Source organism: Eumetopias jubatus, unplaced genomic scaffold (assembly GCF_037043125.1).
Source record: "Eumetopias jubatus isolate StellerSeaLion01/CBP00866 unplaced genomic scaffold, mEumJub1_p1.0 scaffold_8, whole genome shotgun sequence".
NCBI classification, from domain to species: Eukaryota; Metazoa; Chordata; class Mammalia; order Carnivora; family Otariidae; genus Eumetopias; species Eumetopias jubatus.
The window spans coordinates 134,768,539-134,793,822 of NW_028274814.1; the positions used below are offsets into that span (position 1 = coordinate 134,768,539).

Genomic DNA, 25,284 nt, shown 5'->3' on the forward strand with positions numbered 1-25,284 from the left:
AGGCGCCCCCAAAAATATATTCTTGATGATTTTTAGGTGTTGCAATTCCCTCCCCCCACCGCCTTCTGACTTAATCTCAGGCAGTGCCCGTATTGTTTGACTTCATTTTTGTATTCTCAAGTGAATGTTTGCTCTTGGAATTTTTTTTTTAACCCCCTCTTAGGATCTTAAATATTAACCTATATAAGGTATTCCTTCTCAAGTTATGATTGAGCCATAACTTGGAGTCAATGCCGAATATTAAATGGACTTGGGGACGTCATAGAGAATGTTTTGCTATGTTTTCATGTGCCATCAGAAGACAGTAAGCAAATAGATGGAGTGTCATCACTTTTTCTTTTACCCCTTCATGCTGTTGCCAGCAATAAAGCAAACCAATGTGATGGGTACCTAATTTCTCTAAAAAGGAGTATTTACACATGTAATGTTTACATTGGCAAATACAGAATTAGGAACAACACAATTCTGTTTTAAAAAGACCACTTCCAGCAACTACATTTCAGAGCTGGGCTGATGTTAGAAGCAAATTTCTACCTAAATATTTAGGAAACATGGTGAAGGAAAGCACCAGCATTTTTTTTCATTAAATGTTGTTTACAGATCTTGCCAGTTATTTGCATTATAGTGGGAAGTTTCTTTTTTTTCCTTGTTTTTAACATACCTTGAGGTATATTAATAAAATTGTGTATTTAAAGAAAAAAATTTTTTAACCACATGAAAATCTGGTTTAGTGTGAATATTGCTGTTAGCTTTTGTTTTTAAAGAAATAGACTATTCATTAAAATTGCTAATTGAAGAGGTAATATATGCACATAGAGGTATTCAGGCCAGTTTGAAGGAATATTCAGATGTTTAACCAAAACACCATCTTTCTGATTAAGATTTCATTCCCCCCTCTCCAGGGATCATCACACTTAACTTTCCTTATGTCCTTACGTAAGTTGTACTTATGAAAATATATGCATATATAGTTATGTCACCTAAACCGTTTTGGTTCTGATTTTTTGCTCCTTTTGACATCATTGTAGGCATTGTCTGTCCATACATATATGAGTAAACCTATAAGACAAAGTATCAGAAGTAGAAATACTTAGTCAGAGTGTGCGTGGATTTTTTTTGTCAGCATTTGGTAAATAGCCCTACTGTTTTCTTTGTTTTGTTTTTTCCCCTGGTTTGTCATTTGTCTCTTTGCTCATGGTGATTATTTTATTACTCAAGTTTCTAAATGTTGTCCTTATGGCTTCTGGGTTTTGGGTCTTTGAAAGCACAAAAATTTCCTGTGATATGTTCTTCTAGTACTTTTATAGCTATTCTTTTTTTTGTTCTTTCTTTTTGCTATGGTATTTAAAATATTCCTTTTGTTTGTTTTGACCTAGGTGCTAGTCCAATGGGAGTAAATGGAGGTGTAGGGGTTCAAACGTCGAATCTTCTTTCTGACTCAATGTTGCATTCAGCCATAAATTCTCAAAAGTAAGTTTTTTCTCAGTGTGTTCCCTATGTCATGTTTTAAACACTTGTTAGAATTCCTTATTTGAGTTTTTTTGTTTCCTTGATTTGAAGCTATCTTTGATGAATGAAGGCAAAAACTATATTTGAGTCCATGCTTTTGGCTTTCTACAGTCTTATTTGAAATTGTATCAATTATCCGGGGTAACCTGTACCTTCCCTCTATATAGTAAGAAGTTGCAAGTATGCACCTACTTAAAATATGAGTTATCCCAGAGGTAAGAATTAATCCATTACCTAGTGGATTCCCTGGGATAAGTTGTGTCAGAGTAACAGTTTAGTTTTACAACATAACACTTAATCTTCTAAACCCAAGACTTCGTCCTCCCCTCCAGAGGATGAAGTATTGTGGGTTAACTCTGCCTCACACAAGTACAAACACATATACACTGTTTCTCTCAGATTTCTTTATATAAATAGACTTGTCATAGTGTGTTGGACCCGTTGCAGTCATCACTGTTAGCTCTAAATGAAATCTTTCTCCTACCTTCTTCACTAAAAATATTCACAATTCCTTTTTAAAGTCCAATGATGAGTGAAAATGCCAGTGTGGCCTCCCTGGGTCCTATGCCAACAGCAGCTCAACCATCCAATACTGGAATTCGGAAACAATGGCATGAAGATATTACTCAGGATCTTCGAAATCATCTTGTTCACAAACTGTATGTCTTATTCATAAAGACTGGGCATGTCTTATTCATAAAGAGTTACCATGTCAACATGCTTCCAATCTGCCAGGCACTTAACCACAGAGGAGGAGTATTGATTTTTCTGTAGCCTGGCTCTTGCTGCTAATGCTTCTGTTCCTGTAGCTTTCTTGCTTCCTGTTCTCTGCTTCTCAGCTTTTCCACCACCATTCGTAGAAGTCTTTCAGCTTTAACAGTGTATAAACTATTCTACCTAGTGACCGTTTTCAATATATTAGCTAAAAATTATTTTAGTGTCACTGTCTTTGCAACTCAAATTTTAGAAGAAAAACCATGTCTCAGTGCATTAGAATATGGTAGTGGTAAATATCCCTAATAAAGATCTTAAGATGTTGAATGGTGGCCGCTCTGTTGTCTTCTGGCCCTCCAAAAATGCATGTCAGTGGTTTGTGAGATACCTCTGCACTGTTGTGGAGTTGATATATACCAGGCATTCAGCTTATTTAAAGAAGCATCTTGTCAGATGAAAGGGGAGGGATAGAAAGCAGTAAAGTGTAATGTGCCCAATATCATAAAAGTAGAGCTTGGACCTCGCTCATTACAGAGCTTGTGCTGTGAATAACGTCCAGCTTTTTTTTCTCAGAGAGAGCAATCTTTTTCATTTCTCTTCCACTTAATAGAAGGGTCTCCTTCATTCTATCCATATTTTTTATTGGTTTAGGATCATGTGGCCTATCTTTTATCTAAACTTAATTTTATCTTACATAAGCCTACCAAGTATATTTAAGTTTCATTTAGGAATTCAAAAATGATGGCACTAGAAGTGGAATTTGACAACAAGGAGGAAACTCCTAATTTTTAATAAAAAGAATTAAAAAAGAACAACCAAAACAAACTTACTTTGTGACATTCAAATTGTTTAACAACCATTATCTCATAACAGATAATAGATTATTTGGGATTGATCATCTGACTTGACATTAAAAGTATATTATATACTTGTGAATTTTTTTACCAACTCAAATATTCTTCTAAACTTCCATTTATTTCTTTTCCATCTGGTTTTTCCAAATCCTGCACAACTGAACATGAGATACCCAAATAGTAAAGTTAGTGACTGGAAATATATTTGTCAAATCTTCAGGAACACTAGTGCCAAGCATTTTGTAGGGAATTGTTAGAAAGTAAAAGACACTTGAATTGGGCAGAATCATCATGCATCTCTGCCCCTTCCACTTCATGTTTTTTATCTTGTAAGATTTTGTAGTGATTATTAGGTTTTATTTGTTTATTTATTTATTAAGAGAGAGAGAAAGAAAATCCTTTTTTTTTTTTTTTAAGATTTTATTTATTTATTTGAGAGAGAGAGAGAGAGCACGAGAAGGGGGAGGATCAGAGGGAGAAGCAGACTCCCCGCCGAGCAGGGAGCTCGATGCGGGACTCGATCCCGGAATCCAGGATCATGACCTGAGCCGAAGGCAGTCGCCCAACCAACTGAGCCACCCAGGTGCCCCGAGAAAGAAAATCCTTAAGCAGCCTCCATGCTCAGTGTGTGGAGCCCGACGTGGGGCTCGATCCTATGTCCCTGAGATCATGACCTGAGCTGAAATCAGTTAAGAGTCGGGTGCTGAGTTACCCAGGCACCCCGTTAGGTTTCATTAAGCTGAATAAATTGAGAATAGAAGGATCTGAAGGCAGTTGGATCTTGACACTATGACAGAGGTCAGGTTTCCTCACTTCCTTTATGCAAATAGCTTGGTATAATTTTTTTACTCTGTGTTAGAGTGACAGGGACCAGCGGGGATTTTTGCGGTGTCATTTCTTATGTTCTGATCGGCGGGGAAGCCTTTTGTTTACCACAGAGACAATGTCATTTGGGCCAGTATTATTTAATATTTGAGTACGTCCCACCCCTTTTTATTTTACTTAATGCGCACATTGTATAAAAATGAGAAAGCACTAATCAGGAAAAAGTTTAAAGTACTGTATATTTCTATGATGAGAATGAAAAGTTGACATGATATAATAGTGGTAGAATTTTCTTTTCCTAGTGTTCAAGCCATATTTCCTACTCCGGATCCTGCTGCTTTAAAAGACAGACGGATGGAAAACTTAGTTGCATACGCCCGGAAAGTGGAAGGGGACATGTATGAATCTGCAAATAATCGAGTGAGCGTCTGTTTTCCTATATAAAGGCAGAAATGGAACTGTCCTAGTTGTTTATTCTTCTTTGTAACATATACAAATAATAGTGTACTTTAGCTATCCTGTCTTATTCTCACTGTGCACAGTCAAGATAACAAAGCAATTTTCTTAAAAGTGTATGTCATCAAGAATCTTACATTTTTCCTCTTAATAACACAGTGTACTCGTGTGGCACTTTATCTGGGTTGTCCTTCTGTCAACTTAAAAAGTGGTTGAGCTGTTACCAGCTCTGTGCCATTTTCACTTGAGTGTGGTGAATCAGCTGCTTAGTATTTTCATCTCAAGTATTCCAGTTTCTCTTCATCATTTGAACTTTGTTCTTTAAATTGGCAGTTTTTCAAAATATAGCATATTCATCCCCTGTGCTGCAAATTGCCAGCATGTATTTTGTAAACCTACTTTTGAGAGGTCATGCTTTACTATATAGGTTCATAATTAAGCTGCTTTTCACATGATGATTTCAAACATGAGTTCACATCTGGAATGATCTAAGAAAGTAGATTAGATGGTGGTTATCAGAGGGGAGGGGTGGGGGATGAGGGAAACAAGTGATGGAGATTCAGAAGTGCACTTGTCATGATGAGTACCTGGTGTGGTGTATCAGGTGTTGAGTCACTGTATTGTACACCTAAAACTAGTATTACACTGTATGTTAACTAACTGAAATTAAAATAAAAACTTTAAAAAAATAGATTATATTTTCCCCCTTTGGGTTTCTGCTTAACCTCTTTAAATGAAGCTAATATCTGTTCTTCGTTCATTTTTTTCTGTTACCTAATGGTAGTTACTCTTTTTTCCTTATCTTTTATTTCCAACATTCAAAAAGGCGGAATACTACCACCTGCTAGCTGAGAAGATCTATAAGATCCAGAAAGAACTAGAAGAAAAACGAAGGACTAGACTACAGAAACAAAACATGCTGCCCAGTGCTGCAGGCATGGTGCCAGTTTCTATGAATCCAGGGCCCAATATGGGGCAGCCACAACCAGGAATGACTTCCAGTAAGTGCTTTTTGTTACAGTTATTTTGGGGAGAAATTGGTAATAAAATGGTTTCTAACCAAAGTCATTAATTTGCACTAGCTTATGTACCTATTCTAGAGCTTCTGAATGATCCTTTTTTTTTTTTTTTTTTGACTTTGCAAAGAAACTAATTCATCCCTTAGTAAAAGAAGTAACAGCATATTTAAGATTTCTGGGCATAGTAAGTACTTAACAAGTCTTGATAATCTGACATCATTTTTAGAAGCCCAAGATACTGTTCTCTCAAAGCAACACCTAGAAAATGATGGCCCACAAGTTTACACTGACCTGAATTTGGTAGGCATCTAATAAATACAGGCCAAGCAGGTTCAAAGTCCCCACCAGCTTTCATCCTAAACACACAATAAATATCATGTTACTTAACAATGTCACACTTTCTTCTTGACACAATATGTTTGAAGGCTAAGAACTATTTTTTAGAAGCATTTAAAATTCATCTTGACAGTTGTAGTGTTCTGGTTATAGGAGCCTTCTCAACCTAATGATTTAACCAGATAGCCAAGATTATTATGCATTCCCTTATTCACTGTCTCATTACTAGATTTCAAGTAGTGAAATGAGGAGTTTTGTACATGGTGAAGAACAACACAGGCTATTCTGAATGATGTGAGAAAGGTTATGAGAAGGAAAAGCCTGTATTTTTTGACTGACTACCTTTAGATAGTGCCATGTGAGCTGGCAGGTACCAACTCATATGTCAGGGTTTTAGGAGGGCTAAGAAATTCATCTCCCTCAGGACTTGAAGTAGTAAAATGGTGAACTCCAGGGTTGCCAGTGGCCTTTAGCAGACCCATTTGTTAAATGCAGAGTGCTGGTTACATGTTCTCATAGGGCGGTGATTTGAGCAAAATTGAGAAGAGCAACAGTGTTTCTGGCAGAGGAAGAGTATACAGGGAGGTCCACTGGCAAAGGAAAAGCAGCTTTTGTTTTGTTTAAGATTTTATTGAGAGAGAGCATAAGCAGGGGGGAGGGGTAGAGGGAGAAGCAGATTCCCTGGTGAGCAGGGAGCCCAATGCGGGGCTCAGTCCCAGGACCCTGAGATCGTGACTGGATCTGAAGGCAGATGCTTAACCAACTGAGCTACCCAGATGCCCAAGCAGCTGTTTTTTGAGTAGATAGGAGAACAAATGTTCAGAAACAAAGTTAAGATTAAAATTGACTAGACTGATTCAGTGCTGATGGTTTAAACCAGGACAGTTAGGTATAGAGACAAGTGGGCAAACCTGAGATACTTGGGTGTGATACAGCCCCGCCTCTGGCTCTTTAGAAATTTGAACCAATCGGGCGCCTGGGTGGCTCAGTTGGTTAAGCGACTGCCTTCGGCTCAGGTCATGATCCTGGAGTGCCGGGATGGAGTCCCACATCCGACTCCCTGCTCAGTGGGGAGTCTGCTTCTCCCTCTGACCCTCTTCCCTCTCATGCTTTCTGTCTCTCATTCTTTCATTCTGAAATAAATAAAATCTTAAAAAAAATATTTGAGCCAACTCTAAAGTCTACAGGTATTAATTGTGGTCTTACATTAGAGGGAAATCAGTATGGTGTATTGATGCAGACAGGAACAAATATTAATTAATATTAATATTAATACTGAATCACCTCTAAGTATATGTTGACCTTTAGCCTGTACTAATTCTGGCATTTTGTAGAATGAGATCACTGCCTTATCGCACACGCAAATTAATTATAGAAGAATAGAAAGTTTTAAATTTTAAACAAAAAATTAAAAGTAGTACACAGAATGTATTGAAGAAAATATAAAATGAAATGAGAAACGTCTTTAAACTAGATACTACCTAGAAGTTTTGAAGAAAAAAATGACAACAGAAGATACCATAAACATAATTAATGGACAAACCAAGGTAAATATTTTCAACATTAAAGGTGCTAATTTCCTTTAGTATGTGACTGGGGAAAAAGATGGAACATAGGAAGACAAATGAGAAAAGAAATGGAAAGAACAAGTAAAATCGACATGACCTTTTGGAGTCTCTAAAGGTTAAAGTAGGTATTAAAGATTGTATAGTAACATGGCTCTGGAATATGCTGTTGGTGAGAATTTAAACTTTTTTTCATTTTCTTAACTCCAATTGTGAAATATTCACAATAACCTAATCTATAGTATAGAAACATCTGCAAAGTGCCTCCAGTATTGCATTGCTGAAGTAGCCATACAGCTGTACACTAGAATATTTTAATTGAGGGTTCTCCAGAGCATTCCCTTTTTACCCAAGCAGTTGGAAGATTGAATAGACTTAACCAACCATCTGGATCCCTTTACTTAAAGGTAAAGGGCAAGGTGTGGCTGCTACAGAAACCACTCTTAGGGTAATTCCACCTACCCTCTGGAGCAGACAGCACACCCTGAGGGGACTGCTCCCTATATAGAGATAAATAATGATCAGGAAGGATTCATCCTGTGGTCCTTGTATAGATAATTAAAACTGCAAGGGAAATTTATTATACAAAAAGGAAATGTTCAAAAGAAAAATTACTACACAGAAGGAATGAAAACAAAAAGGATGGAAAACGAACTGGGAGGGGCACCTGGGTGGCTCAGTCTGGTAAGTGTCTGCCTTCGGCTCAGGTCATGCTCTCAGGGTCCTGGGATCAAGCCCCGCCTCTGGCTCCTTGCTGAGTGGGGAGTCCACTTCCCTCTCTCCTCCCTGCTTGTGTTCTCTATTTCTCTCTCTGTGTCAAATAAATAAATAAAATCTTAAAAAAAAGAAAATAAATAAAACGAACTGGGAGAGTTGATGCAGTATAAAACCAGATTAGCATTTAAAAAAACAAGATAAGATTTAAAACAGCTTTATTTTTTATTGTTTTAAAGAATTTTATTTTTATTTGACAGAGACACAACGAGAGAGGGAACACAAGCAGGGGGAGTGGGAGAGGGAGAAGCAGGCTTCCTGTGGAGCAGGGACCCCGATGCGGGGCTCGATCCCAGGACCCTGAGGTCATGACCTGAGCTGAAGGCAAACGCTTAACGTCTGAACCACCCAGGTGCCTCAGACAGCTATTTAAAAAGGTACAAAATGTGGGTCACCTGGCTGGCTCAGTCAGTGGAGTATGTGACTCTTGATCTCAGGATTATGAGTTTAAGCCCTCCATTGGGCTGTAGAGCTTACATTAATAAAAAAATTAGTAGATGATAAATACATAGAAAAAAAGATTTGAGCGATAATCTTAGGTACTGTTGCCTCATTTTACCAGTGAGGAACTGAGGCATAGAGAGGTGGCCTAACTTGTGGTCACAATGTTAGTGGCAGAACCAAGAATCAAACCCAGGCATTTTGTCTTCACAGTCTGCTCTAAACTATTAGATATGTTAAATACAATTGTAATTAAAAATAAAGTTTTCTTGAAAGAAAAAGCTGAATTGCCCAACCAAACCTAGCTCATCACTGTCTTAACATAAAAGTAGATGAGAAAATATCCAGAAAATAAAACCACACCATGAAGAAAGATTTGACCAGGTAAAAAGCCCGAAGTGTATCGTAAGGAAGAAACTAGTTAAGAAGATAAACATACATGCACCCTCATGTTCATTGCAACATTATTTACAATAGACAAGATATGTCCATCAGTGGGTCAAGAAAATGTGTGTGTGCGTGCACATGCATGCACCCACAAATACTACTTAGTCATAAAAAAAAGGAAGTCTTGTCATTTGCAACATGGATGGGCCTTGAGTGCACTGGGTGCAGTGAAGTAAGTCAGAAAGACCTACCATATGATCTCCCTTAGATTTGGCCTCTTTATTTAAAAAAAATGAGCTCATAGATACAGAGAACAGTTTGGTGGTTGCAAGAGGCAGGGTGGGGACAGCAGTATGGATGGGGTGGGTGAAATGGGGGAAGATCAAAGGTACAAACTTCCACTTATAATTTAAGTCCTGAGGATGTGTAATGTACCGCATGATGACTATAGTTAATAATACCGTATTAGACATTTGAAACTTGCCAGAAGGGTAGATCTTAAAAGTTCTCATCACAAAAAAAACCCTTGTTGTTCTGTATGGTAGTGGGTGTGGGGTAGACTTACTGTGGTGGTCCTTTTGTAATATACACAAAACACTGAATCATGTACACCTGAAACTAATACACTGTCATGTCGGTTATGTCTCAGTTCTTAAAAAGATAGACAAACGCAATGGGAAATTTGGAAAACAGTTTCTATACTCATTTAATATAATATGTCAAATTCAGTATGAATTTATTTCTACCTCATTTTTATATTTGCATGAGAAAATTATGGGCACAAGGATGGATTATGGAAGACTTGAACTTTCTCATTTTTGTATTTCTATAAGGTCCCCCCACCCCAAAGAGCATGCATTATATAATCAGAGGGTGGCTATGGTAGGTATTTGTATAGACTAGAAAGGTGTTTATAATAAGTGGATATAAACAACATATATGTGTAGTCTTAAAATGAGGAACCTAATTTTTAATGAGTTTGAATAAGGAACTGACTCCTCAATTTTTTGCAAACATAAAAACATTAAGAGAAAGTTGACAAGTATGTGTATTATCTGAATAATATTTAATATGGCAAATTCCCAGAAAAAAAGTTCTAGAAGAAATAAATACCTATTAATATTGGTTTCTTGTGGGGGTGATAGGCTTACTTGGATATATTTAATGTTGTGTTTTAAAAGGTTTTTGATTGTCCAGTCTGTGTGCACTTTGCGTTGAGAGTATTTTATTTAAATGTGAATGATAAGCATTTTAATTAATGGTTTTGTATGTGTCTGTGTGTGTACATGTTATAAAAATTTGTAAATAATTAAAAATTATCAAAATGTTCCTTCAGTGTCCATCAGATATTCCTTATAAGAGAATTTAAGACCTGCCTAATAGGCCAACAGTAGGTTTTATGACACATTTATACCATGTAGCCAGAAAAAACTAGCATGTGCATCATAGTTGTAAATGAAGGTATTAGGGCCAGATGTGGGCCATAGAATTAGGTTTTTGATTTTTCATTTGATTAGTCTCATATATTTGAAAAGATTTTGCATTAGAATACTGATTTTTGGTTTCCTTTAAGAAGGGAAGGATCTAGCAGATTTGACCCTCTCCAAGGGTACCACAGTCTCCATCTGGAGTCGTGACTGCTTGTTAGAAGAGTTGTGCCTTCCCCACTTCATCCCAGTCGCTCCTTGTTCCTTCCCTGTTGCTTCAGATACCTAGTCTTTCCCACTCATTGATATTAACTGCCTGGTCCCTGCTGGCATTTAGCTTACAACACCTATCCATATTATTATTTTTTTTTTTTTAAAGATTTTATTCATCCATTTCAGACAGACAGAGTCAGCGAGAGAGGGAACACAAGCAGGGGGAGTGGGAGAGGGAGAAGCAGGCTTCCCGCCGAGCAGGGAGCCCGATGCGGGGCTCGATCCCAGGACTCTGGGATCATGACCTGAGCCGAAGGCAGACGCTTAACGACTGAGCCACCCAGGCGCCCCACCTATCCGTATTATTGACAGGAAAAACGTTCTTTATATATTAGGTGAAAATCTTGCTTTTACATAAAGTCTAATGAATACACATATGGAAGATTATATAGGTTTTATCTGTCTTAGGGTCTCTAATTTTTATATAGTGAACCTAGGTTATATGCATAATTTTATAAATCTTGCAGTTGTGTATAAAAGTATATGAATAAATGTTTAGAATCCAGTATTCAATTTGACTGTTTTAATTTTATTAAGAACAATATTAGTGTTAAATCCTGGTGGATTTAGTTACTTGAATTGCACTAAACCGCTTAGTTGTGTGATCATTTTTGTTGTTAGTATAGCACACTTGCAGAAGTGACAGGGAATTTTGAGTTGTCTGAAGTGCCTTCTCTTTAGAGCATAGTCTGCCACAAGCACATCTGAGGATTGTGTGCACAGCACTTTGGTTTGGCGGGGTGTCCAGGGCAGAGCTGGGTCACTTATAAGCATCTTGTCTTTTCCCAGAGTGCTGGAGAAGTATTATTTTCTCTGCACCATGGTATGGAAAAGGTTGGAAAGCACTGTGCTAGAGGATATCCAGATAATCCACGAAACCATTAGAATTTACGTACTTTTGACCCTTTGAACAACTCAGGAGTTGGGGGCGCTGACCTCAACACAGAAATCCACAAAAAACTCTCAACTCCCCCCAAAATTTAATTATCAATAGCCTACTGTTGACAAGAAGCTTTAGGGATAGCATAAACAGTTAACACATATTTGCATGTTATAGATGTTAAATACTGTATTGGGGAGCCTGGGTGGCTCAGTTGGTTAAGCAACTGCCTTCGGCTCAAGTCATGATCCTGGAGCCCCGGGATCAAGTTCTGCATCAGGCTCCCTGCTGAGCAGGGAGTCTGCTTCTCGCTCTGACTCCCCCCTCTCATGCTTTCTCTCTCTCTCATTCTCTCTCTCTCAAATAAATAAAATCTTTAAAAAAAAAAAGCTAGAGAGAAGAAACGTGGGCGCCTGGGTGGCTCAGTTGGTTAAGCGACTGCCTTCGGCTCAGGTCATGATCCTGGAGTCCCGCATCGGGCTCCCTGCTCAGCAGGGAGTCTGCTTCTCCCTCTGACCCTCTTCACTCTCGTGCTCTCTGTCTCTCATTCTCTCTCTCTCTCAAATAAATAAATAAAATCTTTAAAAAAAAAAAAAAAAAAGAAACGTTACTAGGAAACTCCTAAGAAATATATATTTACCCAAAAAAACTTGCATAAGTGGACTTGTGGAGTTCAAATGTTTTTTTTTTTTTTTAAGATTTTATTTATTTATTTGAGAGAGAGATTGAGATAGAGAGAGAGCATGAGACGGGGGAGGGTCCAAGGGAGAAGCAGACTCCCTGCCGAGCAGGGAGTCTGATGCGGGACTCGATCCCGGGACTCCAGGATCATGACCTGAGCTGAAGACGGTTGCTTAACCAACTGAGCCACTCAGGCGCCCCTGGAGTTCAAATGTTGTTCAAGGGTCAACTATATTTATATTTTGATGTCATTTTAATTATTTCTGCTTTTGTATTTAAGAGGTCCTTGGCATATAGAGCAGTATAATAAGTGAATTATTTAAGGTCAGTGGTCACAGTGGGTTTGTGCGCATGAAAACACATGGGGGTACACATCAAATTTGGTCACTGAACAAAACGTGTGGCTGTCTCTTGGAGGTATTCTGCTGCATACCAACCAAAGAATCCAGCTTAGTCAAACAGTAGCATATTAAATGCTATAGTAGCCTTTGTCTTTTTTTTTAATTTAAGATTTTACATTATTTTCCTGTCAACACTGAAAGATTAAATAAAGATTATACTATAACTATTTGGAGACTTTTTTTTCTTTAGATTTTATTTATTTGACAGAATAGTGAGAGAAGGAACACAAGCGGGGGAGTGGGAGAGGGAGAAGCAGGCTTCCCACTGAGTGGGGAGCCCAAGTGGGGCTTGATCCCAGGACCCTGGGATCATGCCCCGAGCCGAAGGCGGACGCTTAACAACTGAGCCACCTCGGTGCCCCTGGAGGCTTTTCTTATATACCAGAAATAACGTTTTCGTCAGGTTCCTAAGTTCATAGCTTTATTCTTTGGAGATTCAGGCTAAATATTTCATGATATTGTTAAAGATATTTTGTGAGGGTTTTTTCTTTTTTTCCTTTTCTCTCCCTCTCCCTTTCCCACTCTCTCTCTTTTTAATGGAAGGGCCACTGGCTAAAAGATGGTATTCTAGGGTGCCTGGGTGGCTCAGTAGGTTGAGCATCTGCCTTCAGCTCAGATCATGGTCCCAGGGTTCTGGGATCGAGTCCCTCATTGGGGAGCCTGCTTCTCCCCCTTCCTCTGCTTGTACTTTCTCACTCTCTCTGTCAAGTAAAATAAAATCTTAAAAAAAAAAAAAAAAAAAAATGGTTTTTTAGGGATGTCTGGGTGGCTCAAGTCTGTTGAGCATCTGCCTTCGGCTCAGGTCATGATCCCAGGGTCCTGCGATGGAACCCTGTGTCGGGCTCCCTGCTCAGTGGGGAGTCTGCTTCTCCCTCTCCCTCTGCCCCTCCCCCCTGCTCATGCTTGCTCGCTCACTCTCTCAACAATGGTTAAAATCTTAAAAAAAAAAAAAATGATTTTCTAACCATTTCTCTATTCCACCCTAGATGGCCCTCTACCTGACCCATCTATGATCCGTGGCAGTGTGCCAAACCAGATGATGCCTCGGATAACTCCACAGCCTGGTAAGTTATAAAAGAAATCCATGTATCTAACCATGGCTTTTTTTTTTTTTTTTTTAAAGTAAGCTCGATGCCCAGCATGGGGCCTAACTAAACTCACAACCCTGAGATCAAGAATCCCATGCTCTACCAACTATGCAAGCCAGGTGCCCCAACCATGGCTTTTTTTTTTTTCCCCCCCAAACCATGGCTTTTTAAAAGAGTCTCTGGTGTACTACAAGATTATTCTTGCCACCTTGATTCCTGCCTCAGACCAGCATATTTCATAATTACCTACTTGAGAAATCAGAACACATTTTGGAGTTGGAGCCCAGGGAGGGAAAAAAGGGTATTAGAACACAGGTTGGCTGGCAGGTCAGGTGGCAAAGATACGAAATGATCAAGCATCTGTTTAAAGACAACTGGTCAGGGGCGCCTGGGTGGCTCAGTTGGTTAAGCGTCTGCCTTAGGCTCAGGTCATGATCCCAGATCCTGGGATTGAGCCCCGCATCGGGCTCCCTGCTTGGCCAAGAGTTTGCCTCTCCTTTTCCATCTGTCCCCCTCCCCCCCAACTTGTGCTCACTCGCTTTCAAATAAATAAATGAAATCTTTTAAAAAATAATAAAATAAAAACAACTGGTCAAGATGGGTTTATTCCAAATTATAAAAAATTTTTTTAAAGATTTTATTTATATTTATTTATTTGAGAGGGAGAGAATGAGAGATAGAGAGCACGAGAGGGAAGAGGGTCAGAGGGAGAAGCAGACTCCCTGCTGAGCAGGGAGCCCGATGTGGGACTCGATCCCGGGACTCCAGGATCATGACCCGAGCCGAAGGCAGTCGCTTAACCAACTGAGCCACCCAGGCGCCCCAAATTATAAAATTTTATTCAGAGAACATATGTTAATTAATTAACCGTGTCCTTCTGTGGCTGCTGTGATTGAAACAAATTCATTCACAGTTGAGAGCAGGTTCCTTTATTTGTCCTGATAAAATGTTACAAAATCAGAATTCATTCTTTAGTTCTCCAATGAAGGTATTCAGACGAAATATTTTGTACTTACAGGTTTGAATCAGTTTGGCCAGATGAGTATGCCCCAGCCCCCAATTGGACCCCGGCAAACCTCTCCTCTTCAGCACCATGGACAGTTAGCTCAGCCTGGAACTCTCAACCCAGTAAGTGTGTTGTCTTTGGGTAATTATTTTGGCCTTTACCTAACATTTAAGAATCCTTTTTATTTGTTTCTACTTTGTAAACAACAAATCTTAACAGTTGCTTAAATAGCTAACTATAAGTGATTAACCTTTAACGTTGATTTTTTTCTGTAATTCTGTTTATTTGGCCCTTATACACATGATAAATGATTATATATGTGTTTTAGAGCTGAGAATAGTTTTTTTTTTTTAAAGTGGAGTAGGAGAAAACTAAACCATATACCACAGTTAGGCAGTAAATGCTATAATCCCTAATTTTCATCTGTCTCTTTTACCAATATTGTATTTAGAAATTTACCCTACAAAATTCATCAGTAAGGTACCAAAAGGATATATGAGAAAATTCATGTTAAGGATCTTATATTACATACTCTGTTTTTAAAAACAGGCCATATCCTGAATGTACAGTAGCGGATTCATTATGGTTAAATTATGGTACATTTGTAAATTGGAATGCTCTGTAAGCAAAATTTCAGAACTTACATGGTGGCATAAAAGCTGTTTATAGCTTTAAATGAAAAAACCAAGTTTCTGAAGTATATGTTATTAGAGGATCCAATATAGTTAAGAACTCTCTTGATTATAATCTATATAAAATAAACACTAAAAAAAATTTATTTCCAAGTACGGCCCATGGTCTTCATACTAGAAAGTTGGTAAGAGCAGCCAGTCACCTTTCCCTGGAATCTCAATATTTAGTAGCCTGCACACTTTGATAGTTGCCTCTTTTTTATAATGTGCATCAAACACAGATAGGTTCTATCCAGACAGGAAACTGTCTCTTGCAGGAGTGATGTAGGGACAGTTGCTTGGTTCTAGAGACTGGAGGGAGAAGAGGGACTCTGAGCATTCACTGCTCATTATGCAAATTCTAAGGCAATCCACCTTTTCCATGTTAACCCCAACCCTTAAGCTTTCAGAATTAGATAGTGCCTTTAGTCCTTGAGCACCAGACTGCCATGTTTATAAGATAAATACCTTTCTTAGATTATGAAGTTTTTGGCCTTTGTTTTTCCATAATTCCTTCCTCTATTAAAGGCCTATATTTGTTTGAGGGAATTTTAGAAATGAAATTTAATAATCCTCAAGCACATTTCCACTAGAGAGTGCCCTCATGTCCCCTTCCACTCAATCACTATCTCCTTTAGACAACTGATGCCGTGATTTCTATCACCATGGATTAGCCTTACCTGTTTTTCAACTTCATATAAATGGAATTATTGAGATGTACTCTTGTGTCTGATCTTTTTGGCTCAGTATAATGGTTTTAATGTTCATCTACATTGTTGTTTATGTCAGTAATTTGTTCTTGCTGAGTAGTATTCCATTTTGTGAGTGTGCCACAATGTGTTTATTCTTTGTTATTGATGGACATTTCAGTTGTTTCCAGTTGTTGACTTTTATGAATAAAGCTACTATAAATACTCCCCCACCCCCAGAAAAGAAATGAAATGTAACAATCCTCAAATATTTGTGGACCATGAATGCTACCAAGTTCAGCCACAACTTTTGTAAGATTTTCATTGTACCTATTACAGAGTCTTAGGATTTGTGCTACTACAACATCATTACATGAACACAGACCTCATGAAGGTGTAATTCACTGTCACTTAACAAACAGTATGCAAAGAGCAGTTATCTCTGTACCTTGTCAGGTGCATTTGTGTATCAGGAGAATTGGTTTGTCAGTAACCTCCTGTAATTGCTTTAGAGTAGGCTTGGGTCAGCTGTAAGGCTGTTCTCCATTATCTTTGCATGAGAGTCCAGTGTTGCACACTTTCTTCCTTTTCTACCCCACTTTCTCCTCAGCAGAGCCATAGCAGTTGTGATTCTAGCTGTAGTAGAATAACCATAATGAAGCAATTGGTGCTCTGTTTTTGTTTTTTTCCCCCCCTATGCAGCCTATGGGCTATGGGCCTCGCATGCAGCAGCCTTCCAACCAGAGCCAGTTCCTTCCCCAGACTCAGTTCTCAACACAGGGAATGAATGTAACGAATATGCCTTTGGCTCCGTCTGGCGGGCAAGCACCGGTGTCCCAAGTAGGTCTCACAGATGGGTTTTTTTCACTTGTTTTTGTGATTCTTTAAACTTCTCTTGATCTAGGTTTTTACCGGAAAGGGTAGCAGCAAATAATGGGTGAAAATAGATGGTTTTAAGTTTTTGTTTTTGTTTTTTTTAAGATTTGATTTGACAGAGACACAGTGAGAGAGGGAACACAAGCAGGGGGAGTGGGAGAGGGAGAAACAGGCTTCCCATGGAGCAGGGAGCCTGATGTGGGGCTCGATCGCAGGACCCTGGGATCATGACCTGAGCTGAAGGCAGACGCCTAACGACTGAGCCACCCAGGCACACCCCGTTTTTTAAGTTTTTAATAAGAGCAGTTATGGACATACGGTATTCTGAACATGAAGAGATTATTCTGTGAAGTAGCAGTGCTGCAATTGTTACAAACTAGGAAAGAGAATAAATTGATAGTTGTAACCATTTTTTTACACTTCTTAAAATGGAATCTTAGAACTATAATGCAGAAGAACGAACTGTGGCTAAAGAGCATCACCAGGCAGAAAATACTGTGTACTCAACTGTCCCATGCCCCTGTAGCAGCTGAGGCCATTCTGGTGTGGGTTGTTTTTGTTTTGGTGAATTTTTTTGAAGTCTACTAATTAAGTACATTGGATTATCTGAAGGTATACCCCCCCAGTAACAGGATTTTTGACACATTTTTAAATGGAAGCATATTGCATATAGTCTGCCTGTGTAAATATTTCTTTTATTGTGTTCTCAATTGTCATCTTATGTTTCTCATTTAACAGGCACAAATGTCCAGTTCTTCCTGCCCTGTGAACTCTCCTATAATGCCTCCAGGGTCTCAAGGGAGCCACATTCACTGTCCCCCTCTCCCTCAGTCAGCTCTGCATCAGAATTCACCCTCTCCAGTACCTAGTCGTACCCCTACGCCTCACCACACTCCCCCAAGCATAGGGGCTCAGCAGCCACCAGCAACAATTCCAGCCCCTGTTCCTACACCTCCAGCCATGCCACCCGGGCCACCGACCCAGGCCCTCCATCCACCTCCGAGGCAGACACCTACACCACCACCGACGCAGCTTCCTCCTCCAGTTCAGCCTTCGCTTCCTGCTGCTCCTTCAGCTGAGCAGCCGCAGCAGCAGCCTGTCTCCCAGCAGAGCGCCGCGGCTTCTGCCCCCACCCCGACGGCGCCGCTGCTGCCCCCACAGCCTTCGACTCCAGTAAGCAGAGATCTGGGTTTCGGCAGACCCTCAAATTGTACTGTAGTGTTAAGATTATTTATATGCCAGTTCTAGTCTCTATTGTGTTGTTTCCCCTGTTAAACTAGAATTAGGACTTTCTTTACTTCCTGTTCTTTCTTCCCAGGGTAGTACCTAGCATAGAGGGAGGTCAAAGACTTTGTTTAGGTCTGACATTGACCATGGTATGTTTTGTGTTGTGTTCTGAGACTTGAAGGCATATAACCAGGGTGACAAGGGGGAAGAGTCTGTAGTATGTTTAGTGTGCTAAACATAAGTTTTCTGTTAGTTTAAAGAATCTTTTTCAAACAGTCTGAGCTGTAGTATTTGAGAATGAATGAACAAAACCATAGATTTATGAATGTCTGTGGTCCTAGCCAAGGTTAGAAAATCATGACCTAAGATGAGAAAAGTTTGGGCCTGGAACAGTCTGTAGCTTCCTTGTGAGAGGCTCTTTATGTACATAACAGAAATCCAAGTTCACATCTAATAGTTGCATCCTTACTGATAGAATTCTGTGTCAAGGCTCAGAACTTTCTACTTGCTCACCGATACTTACATTTTACTTCTCTGTCATGTTGGTGAATGGAGAAGTCCCATGAATCATAGCTACTTCATGAAACACTGTAAGTCAGCAATTGGTTCATCCCACCCTCTGATAGGCAAGGAACAGCAGAATTCAGAAAGGAAACTTTTGATTAGGGTAGTTCCTGAAAATACTAACTACTCATGAGGTTTCTTATTGGAAGACCTAGGAAAATGAGAGATTGCTCGTTATCCCATTAGAGTGTGGTGATTCAGAACAGCCACTCAGTATGGGAGTTCATTATTTGCTCTCTGCTTTTTCTTTACACTTGCAGCCTTCTCACTGGAAAGTTAAAAACAAAACAAAATAGCTAGTCAATCCATCATTTCTTTGGATTTCTCTGTAAATGTGAGCTCCCCTGAGGAAGTCATCTCTGAGACCCCAGCCCTCACACACTGCTACAGAATGACAGCTAGTGCAGAAACTGTTGAGTGTCTCTTTCATGTATAGCCAGCCAGCCAGCCAGTATTTGCAAGTCCTCAGTCTTCTGTTCTGAAGCACCATTTACTTCAAGGAGTGAAATAGGCCGAGTACCTGAAAGCACCATAAATGAATATAATGATAGGACTCTAGAGATAGGTGGTTAATCATGCGATCTTGTTGTGGAGCTTAAACTGTGGTTGTATAATTGGCAAATTTTTGTGTGTTTTCCTCTCTTTCTGCCCAGCTTTCCCAACCAGCTGTAAGCATTGAAGGGCAGGTATCAAACCCACCATCCACTAGTAGCACAGAAGTGAATTCTCAGACCATTCCTGAGAAGCAGTCTTCACAGGAAGTGAAAATGGAGGCAAAGATGGAAGTGGATCCACCAGAACCAGCTGATGCTCAGCCAGAGGATATTCCAGAGGTGAGAGCAGGGCGAGGACTGCCGTTGGTTAGGACCTCAGTCTGGGAACCCAACTTAGCATTCTGATAATTCTCATTTCACTGATTTCTGCATGAGACCTTTGGATAGGTCTCCAAGACAGGGTAAATAAGATAATGATCTTGTTGCTTCCTGGTGGCGAGTCTTTGGAATACTAAAAATATTTACCTTTTCTTTCAGACTAAAGCAGAAGACTGTAAAATGGAACCTATAGAAACGGAAGAGAGAGGCACTGAATTAAAGACTGAAACAAAAGAGGAGGAAGACCAGCCAAGTACTTCAGCTACCCAGTCATCCCCAGCCCCGGGACAGTCAAAGAAGAAGAGTAGGTCTCTTAGGCTCTCTGTTCCTAGAGGCAGGGAAAAAACCGTAGACTTTGAGTAGAATGGGATCAGGCTTCTTGGATTTCTGAAATTGATTTTAAAGTGATTTCATTAAGCTTAGAGCCCTTTTGGCCTGGTATCTGGGTTATTACTAATGTTGGGGAAGACTTTTCTTTCTTTCTTTTTCTTTTTTTTCTTTTTTTTTTTTTAAGATTTTTATTTATTTATTTTGACAGACAGAGGGGGGGAACACAAGCAGGGGGAGTGGGAGGGGGAGAAGCAGGCTTCCCGCTGAGCAGGAAGCCCAATGTGGGACTTGATCCCAGGATCCTGGGATCATGACCTGAGCCGAAGGCAGACACTTAACAGTTGACTGAGCCACCCAGGCACTGAGCCACCCGGGGAAGACTTCTTCTTTTCTGTAGGTGCATTTCCTTCCTGCAGTCATTGGGTCAGTCACACCCATCATTTCTTCAGGGTTGGGTGGTTAATAACTTCTCAAAATTGTTTTTTTTCAGAGGAGAAAAATTGTTACATATCCTTGACTGAAATGCAGGAAATAATAGCAGTGATAATAGTACTGTTTATTGTTAACCTCCTGGGCACCAGGCATTGTGCCACCTGCATTGTCTCCTCTAAAAATTTTACAACAACTCTGAGTTATTGATCCCTGTTTTACAGGCAGGGAAAACCTGAGGCTCAGCAAGGTTAAGTAGCTTGCCCCAGCTTACTCAGCTGGTAAGTGAACCCAGGCAGGCTGATTCAGAGTCTCTGCTCCCAACCAACTCTTAAATATTAATGAGTCAAGCCGAGCAAGCAGCTCTGCTTGATATAGAGTGTTACTCTCTTTAGTTAATTCCCACAAAAACTGATTTACCAACTACTTTAGGACTAGAACTTCTCATGGCTCTTAGTGATCCCTTCTATGGCAGAGGTAGGACTTCTCCCAAGGGAGGAGTCTGCTGGCTCCTAAAGATGGTATATATAAAGGTGTTCATTAATATAATGCAGCTTAACAGGTTGGGGTTAAAACAGTTATTTAAATAAGGTTTATATAACTGAGATGTTATTTTAATATAGGCTGCAAGAAACCCAATCTTATTGTTAGGAATCTGTCTTTAAAACAGATTTTGTTTCTTTTGAGTATAAGCAGATATGAAAAAGTATTCTCTCCCTTCTGTTTTTTCATTTTTTTCATGGTCACCCCCACCATGAAGTGAAAAATACCTAAAGTACTAACAGATATCCCCTCCTGAAGATAAAAAATAATTGGTAAATAGAAGAAACAACAAGGTCTCTGCTGAGAGTATTTTAAAGTTCAATACTAGACCCTTAATGAATAGCTTCTTAAATAGCTTAAATTAATTCCATTTGGATCACACCAGCAAATCTTTCCTGACCTTTAGGAAACATTAAGAACATACTGGGATGAAATTTGATCAACTCAGTCCATTGGCAATAACAATTTAGTTCTCTCTTTATTTAGACTTAAATCTAACATTTGCCATTAAAATAATAAATGTGTCCTCCTCAGCTCTAAAACACCACGCTAAATTTAATGAGGGACTCTTCCTTCAGGGATTCGGATTCCTTTAGTGTTAAGACAATACCAGGTCTAATTTCTGACTTGTTAAATACTGTTATCGTTAATGAGGACTTCTTTCTATTCTTGACAGCATCCCCTGCCTCTCCCCATTGCTAGTATCTTTTGGAATGTTTTTTTTGACAAGTCTGTTCATAAATTTTTAGAATGCTTAGGATTCTGTTTCTACTTGGTCAAGACTATCTTAACTGAATTTCTGACTGAAAAATTAGCTGAGCCATGAAGGGTGTTTAAAGCTGACTAGACATGGTGTTTTAAAGGTGCTACCTGATGCAGACCAGGAATTAGAAATAGGAAGTGTGTCCTAAGTGATAACCTTCATGGAGATAATGTAGGCAGATTTGTGTTTTGTGGTTTGTGAGATATTTCCATAGCTTCAACTCAAGCGTTTTTTTCTTCCTTTGCTTCATTGATAACTAATTTTAAATGTGCTCTTAAGTTTTCAAACCAGAAGAGTTACGACAGGCACTGATGCCAACTTTGGAGGCACTTTACCGACAGGATCCAGAATCCCTTCCCTTTCGTCAACCTGTGGACCCTCAACTTCTTGGAATCCCTGTAAGTATGTGGTGGTACTTTTGATTTTTTTTAATATGTTAACAGCTTTATTCAGATATAATTCACATATTATACGAGACACCCATTTAAACTGTACAATTCAATGATTTCTGTGTATTAACAGGATTGTGCAACTGTCACTAGTCAATTTTGGATCATTTTCATCACCCCCCAAGAAGACACCCCATGTCCATAAGCAGTCACTCCCATTTCCTTCCCCCATCCAACCACTAGTCTACTTCTGTCTCTATGGATTTGTTTGTCCTGGACATTTCATTAAATGGAATTAAATAGTATGTGTTGTTTTGTATGACTGACTTCGTTCAAGGTTCATCCACATTATAGCATGAACTTATACTTTGTTCCTTTTTGTGTCCCAGCAATATCTCTCTGTATGGCTATATCACATTTTGTTTACCCCTTCATGAGTTGATAGACATTTTGAGTTGTTTACACTTTTTGACCTTTGAGGGTAGTGCTGCTATGAATATTCATTCGTGTACAAAATTTTGTGTGGGTGTATGTTTTTGTTTTTTGGGGGTATATACCAAGGAGTTTGATTACTGGGTCATACATTTAGGATTTTGATTCCTGGGTCATACGTTTGTTTATTTCGTAGAAAAGATGGACCAAATTAGCTTCATCTGCTTCTAAAGTTGCCTTTCTACACCAGGCTGCTGGCAGGCTTCACTTGAAGCTTCTAAGTGGTATTGGATAAGGCAGTGGAGTGCTTACAGAGGCAAACTCCATTAGTAACTTCTTTTTTCCTATATTTTTCTGTGGTCTTAGATCACTGATGTTCACTGGGCTTAGTTTTCTCATCAGTAGGCTCTTTTTAGTACTAAAATGTTAAGGTCGTTTGACTTATTGGTCATTAAATGGATGGCACATATACTATGGTAAAGTATCTGGAGTTGTTTCAGTAGATCATCAGCCTACTTTCCAGCCTACTGTCTGGAAAGTCTACATAGTAGCTCTGTTATTTCTGCTGTCTGAGCTGCTTCATAATCTCTATAGACTAGTAATTTAAAGAAGCGATGGAGATGCCTGAGTGGCTCAGTCGGTTGAGTAGCCGACTCTTGATTTCAGCTCAGGTCATGATCCCAGGGTCCTGGAATCCAGCCCCGTGTGTCGGTCTCCATGCTCAGCGGGGAATCTGCTTGAGGATTCTCTCTCCCTCTTCCCCTACCCCCAGTTGACACAGTCGCTCATGTGCTGTCTCTCTCTAAATTGAATAAATCTTTAAAAAAAAGTGATGGCCATCAGTCAATTTCTTGGACATACAGTCAGGTCAGAGACTCAACTTTTCTGGAAAACTCTCATGATGCTAATAGGAAGACACACCATCTACCTTAAAACATACTGAGACTTTGAGGTAATGTTTCTTGGTGTCACTTACCTTTCTAGGATTACTTTGATATTGTGAAGAGCCCCATGGACCTTTCTACCATCAAGAGGAAGTTAGACACTGGACAGTATCAGGAGCCCTGGCAGTATGTGGATGACATTTGGCTTATGTTCAACAATGCCTGGTTGTATAATCGGAAAACATCTCGGGTATACAAATACTGCTCCAAGCTGTCTGAAGTCTTTGAACAAGAAATTGACCCAGTAATGCAAAGCCTTGGATATTGTTGTGGCAGAAAGGTAAGAAATTTTTGCATGGACAAGAATTACTGAAAACTTGACTAATTAGAATCCTACATCATCAGATTGTAAACTTACCTGGAGTAGGACTTTGGATCTTTTTCACCTATGGGTGCACATTGCCTGGCATGTGCTGGTTTTTCCGTGCATACCAAGTCACAGGGAGCTCATCTTATCCTGTTGAGTTTTTTGCTGAGTGGTTGAAGGACATGACTGCTAAGCTTACCTCAGAGTGGTGAGCTAATACAGTACCATAGTCCCTCCTTATCTGTGGGTTTCCTTCCCCTGGTTTCTGCCAACCATGGGTCCAGAAACAGATGCTCCAACTTCTGACATACTAGCAAGAGGTCAGTAGTAGCCTTTATGCTACATCGGAATACCTACATCATTGACTTCACTTCATCTCATCACCTAGGCATCATAGCATCACAAGAAGGGTGGGTACAGTACAGTAAGGTATTTTGAGAGAGACCATAATCACATAACTTTGTTTATAGTATGTTGTTATTGTTCTATTTTATTATTCGTTATTAATCTCTGTGCTTAATTTACAAGTTAACTTTATTATAGGTATGTATGTATAGGAAAGAACATATACGTAGGGTTTGGTACTATGCGAGATCTTAGGCATTCACGAGAGTGTGGTCTTTGCCTGTGGGTAAGTGGGACTGCTACAGTATACTAGAATGGTTTTAGTTCTCTCTGTGCTCTTGGAAACTGAATTAGCCCATTATATAAATGAGAACTTAAGAATTCACTGACTTTCGTTTCTGATCTGCCATTATGAATACTCTAGCTTGTCTTTCAGGCCTATGTACTATTTAACAAATGGTTTCTATTGCAGTTGGAGTTCTCTCCACAGACACTCTGTTGCTATGGCAAACAGTTATGCACAATCCCTCGTGATGCCACTTACTACAGTTACCAGAACAGGTAAGCTCGACTGTGTGTGGACCATGGTCCACATATCCGTGTGTCCAGGGACTGCATGCGGATGGACCAGCACACATACATTCATGGTTCATGTGTACCTTGCTTGAAAACAACTGTATAGCACAAGTTCTGGTCTTAGCATTCTGCCTTTGTTTGAAGAATCAGTACAGTTTTCTAGCAGAAAGTAACCTTGTGTCAGTTGTCTGGCCCCTTATTTTTATAAGGCAGGAGCCCGAGTCCTTGAGAGGTTAAACAACTTTTTGTGAGTTGGTGGCATAAGTGGGACTATATTCCAGCCCCCACTTCTCATTGTCCTGTCTTTTTCACGGCTTACCACACAGCCTGAGGCAAACTGAGAAAATTTTTAAACGAATTAGTCTTTTCTTATCCCTGAAATTGCTGCAATCTAGCTCCTTTCCAAAAACTCTCCAAAAAACTTTTAGCCAGAAATTTGTTAGCCAGCTATTATCTTTTGGGAAATGTTTCCTTTTTGTGTGCAGCCTATCACTAAGTTGTTCTTCTCAGAGCATATGAAAACAGAGGATTTCAGAGTTTTTTGCTTTGCCTCTGTTAAGCAAATAAAAAGGAGCATCTCCAAAAAATAGGTCTGTACCAGTGGATGCTAGAGTTCTAATAAATTAGGGACCTCTGCCTTATTTTCTCCTGGCCAAACAGTGGCTGTAATCACCCAGATGGCATTCATTAA

At 39.5% G+C, this 25,284-nt stretch overlaps 1 protein-coding gene across 1 annotated transcript in view; it reads left to right on the forward strand.

Moving 5' to 3' along the window:
• The window catches only part of EP300 (EP300 lysine acetyltransferase), an 84,751-nt gene that overhangs the window by 41,213 nt on the left and 18,254 nt on the right, over positions 1–25,284 (forward strand). The window contains exons 7-19 of the mRNA XM_028115674.2: positions 1,377–1,470; positions 2,031–2,168; positions 4,205–4,322; positions 5,185–5,359; positions 13,529–13,606; positions 14,649–14,758; positions 16,699–16,836; positions 17,611–18,045; positions 19,317–19,496; positions 19,695–19,839; positions 21,880–21,998; positions 23,406–23,645; positions 24,490–24,578. Coding sequence (XP_027971475.1) covers positions 1,377–1,470; positions 2,031–2,168; positions 4,205–4,322; positions 5,185–5,359; positions 13,529–13,606; positions 14,649–14,758; positions 16,699–16,836; positions 17,611–18,045; positions 19,317–19,496; positions 19,695–19,839; positions 21,880–21,998; positions 23,406–23,645; positions 24,490–24,578 — 2,059 coding nt within the window. The remainder of the gene's footprint in view (positions 1–1,376; positions 1,471–2,030; positions 2,169–4,204; positions 4,323–5,184; positions 5,360–13,528; positions 13,607–14,648; positions 14,759–16,698; positions 16,837–17,610; positions 18,046–19,316; positions 19,497–19,694; positions 19,840–21,879; positions 21,999–23,405; positions 23,646–24,489; positions 24,579–25,284) is intronic.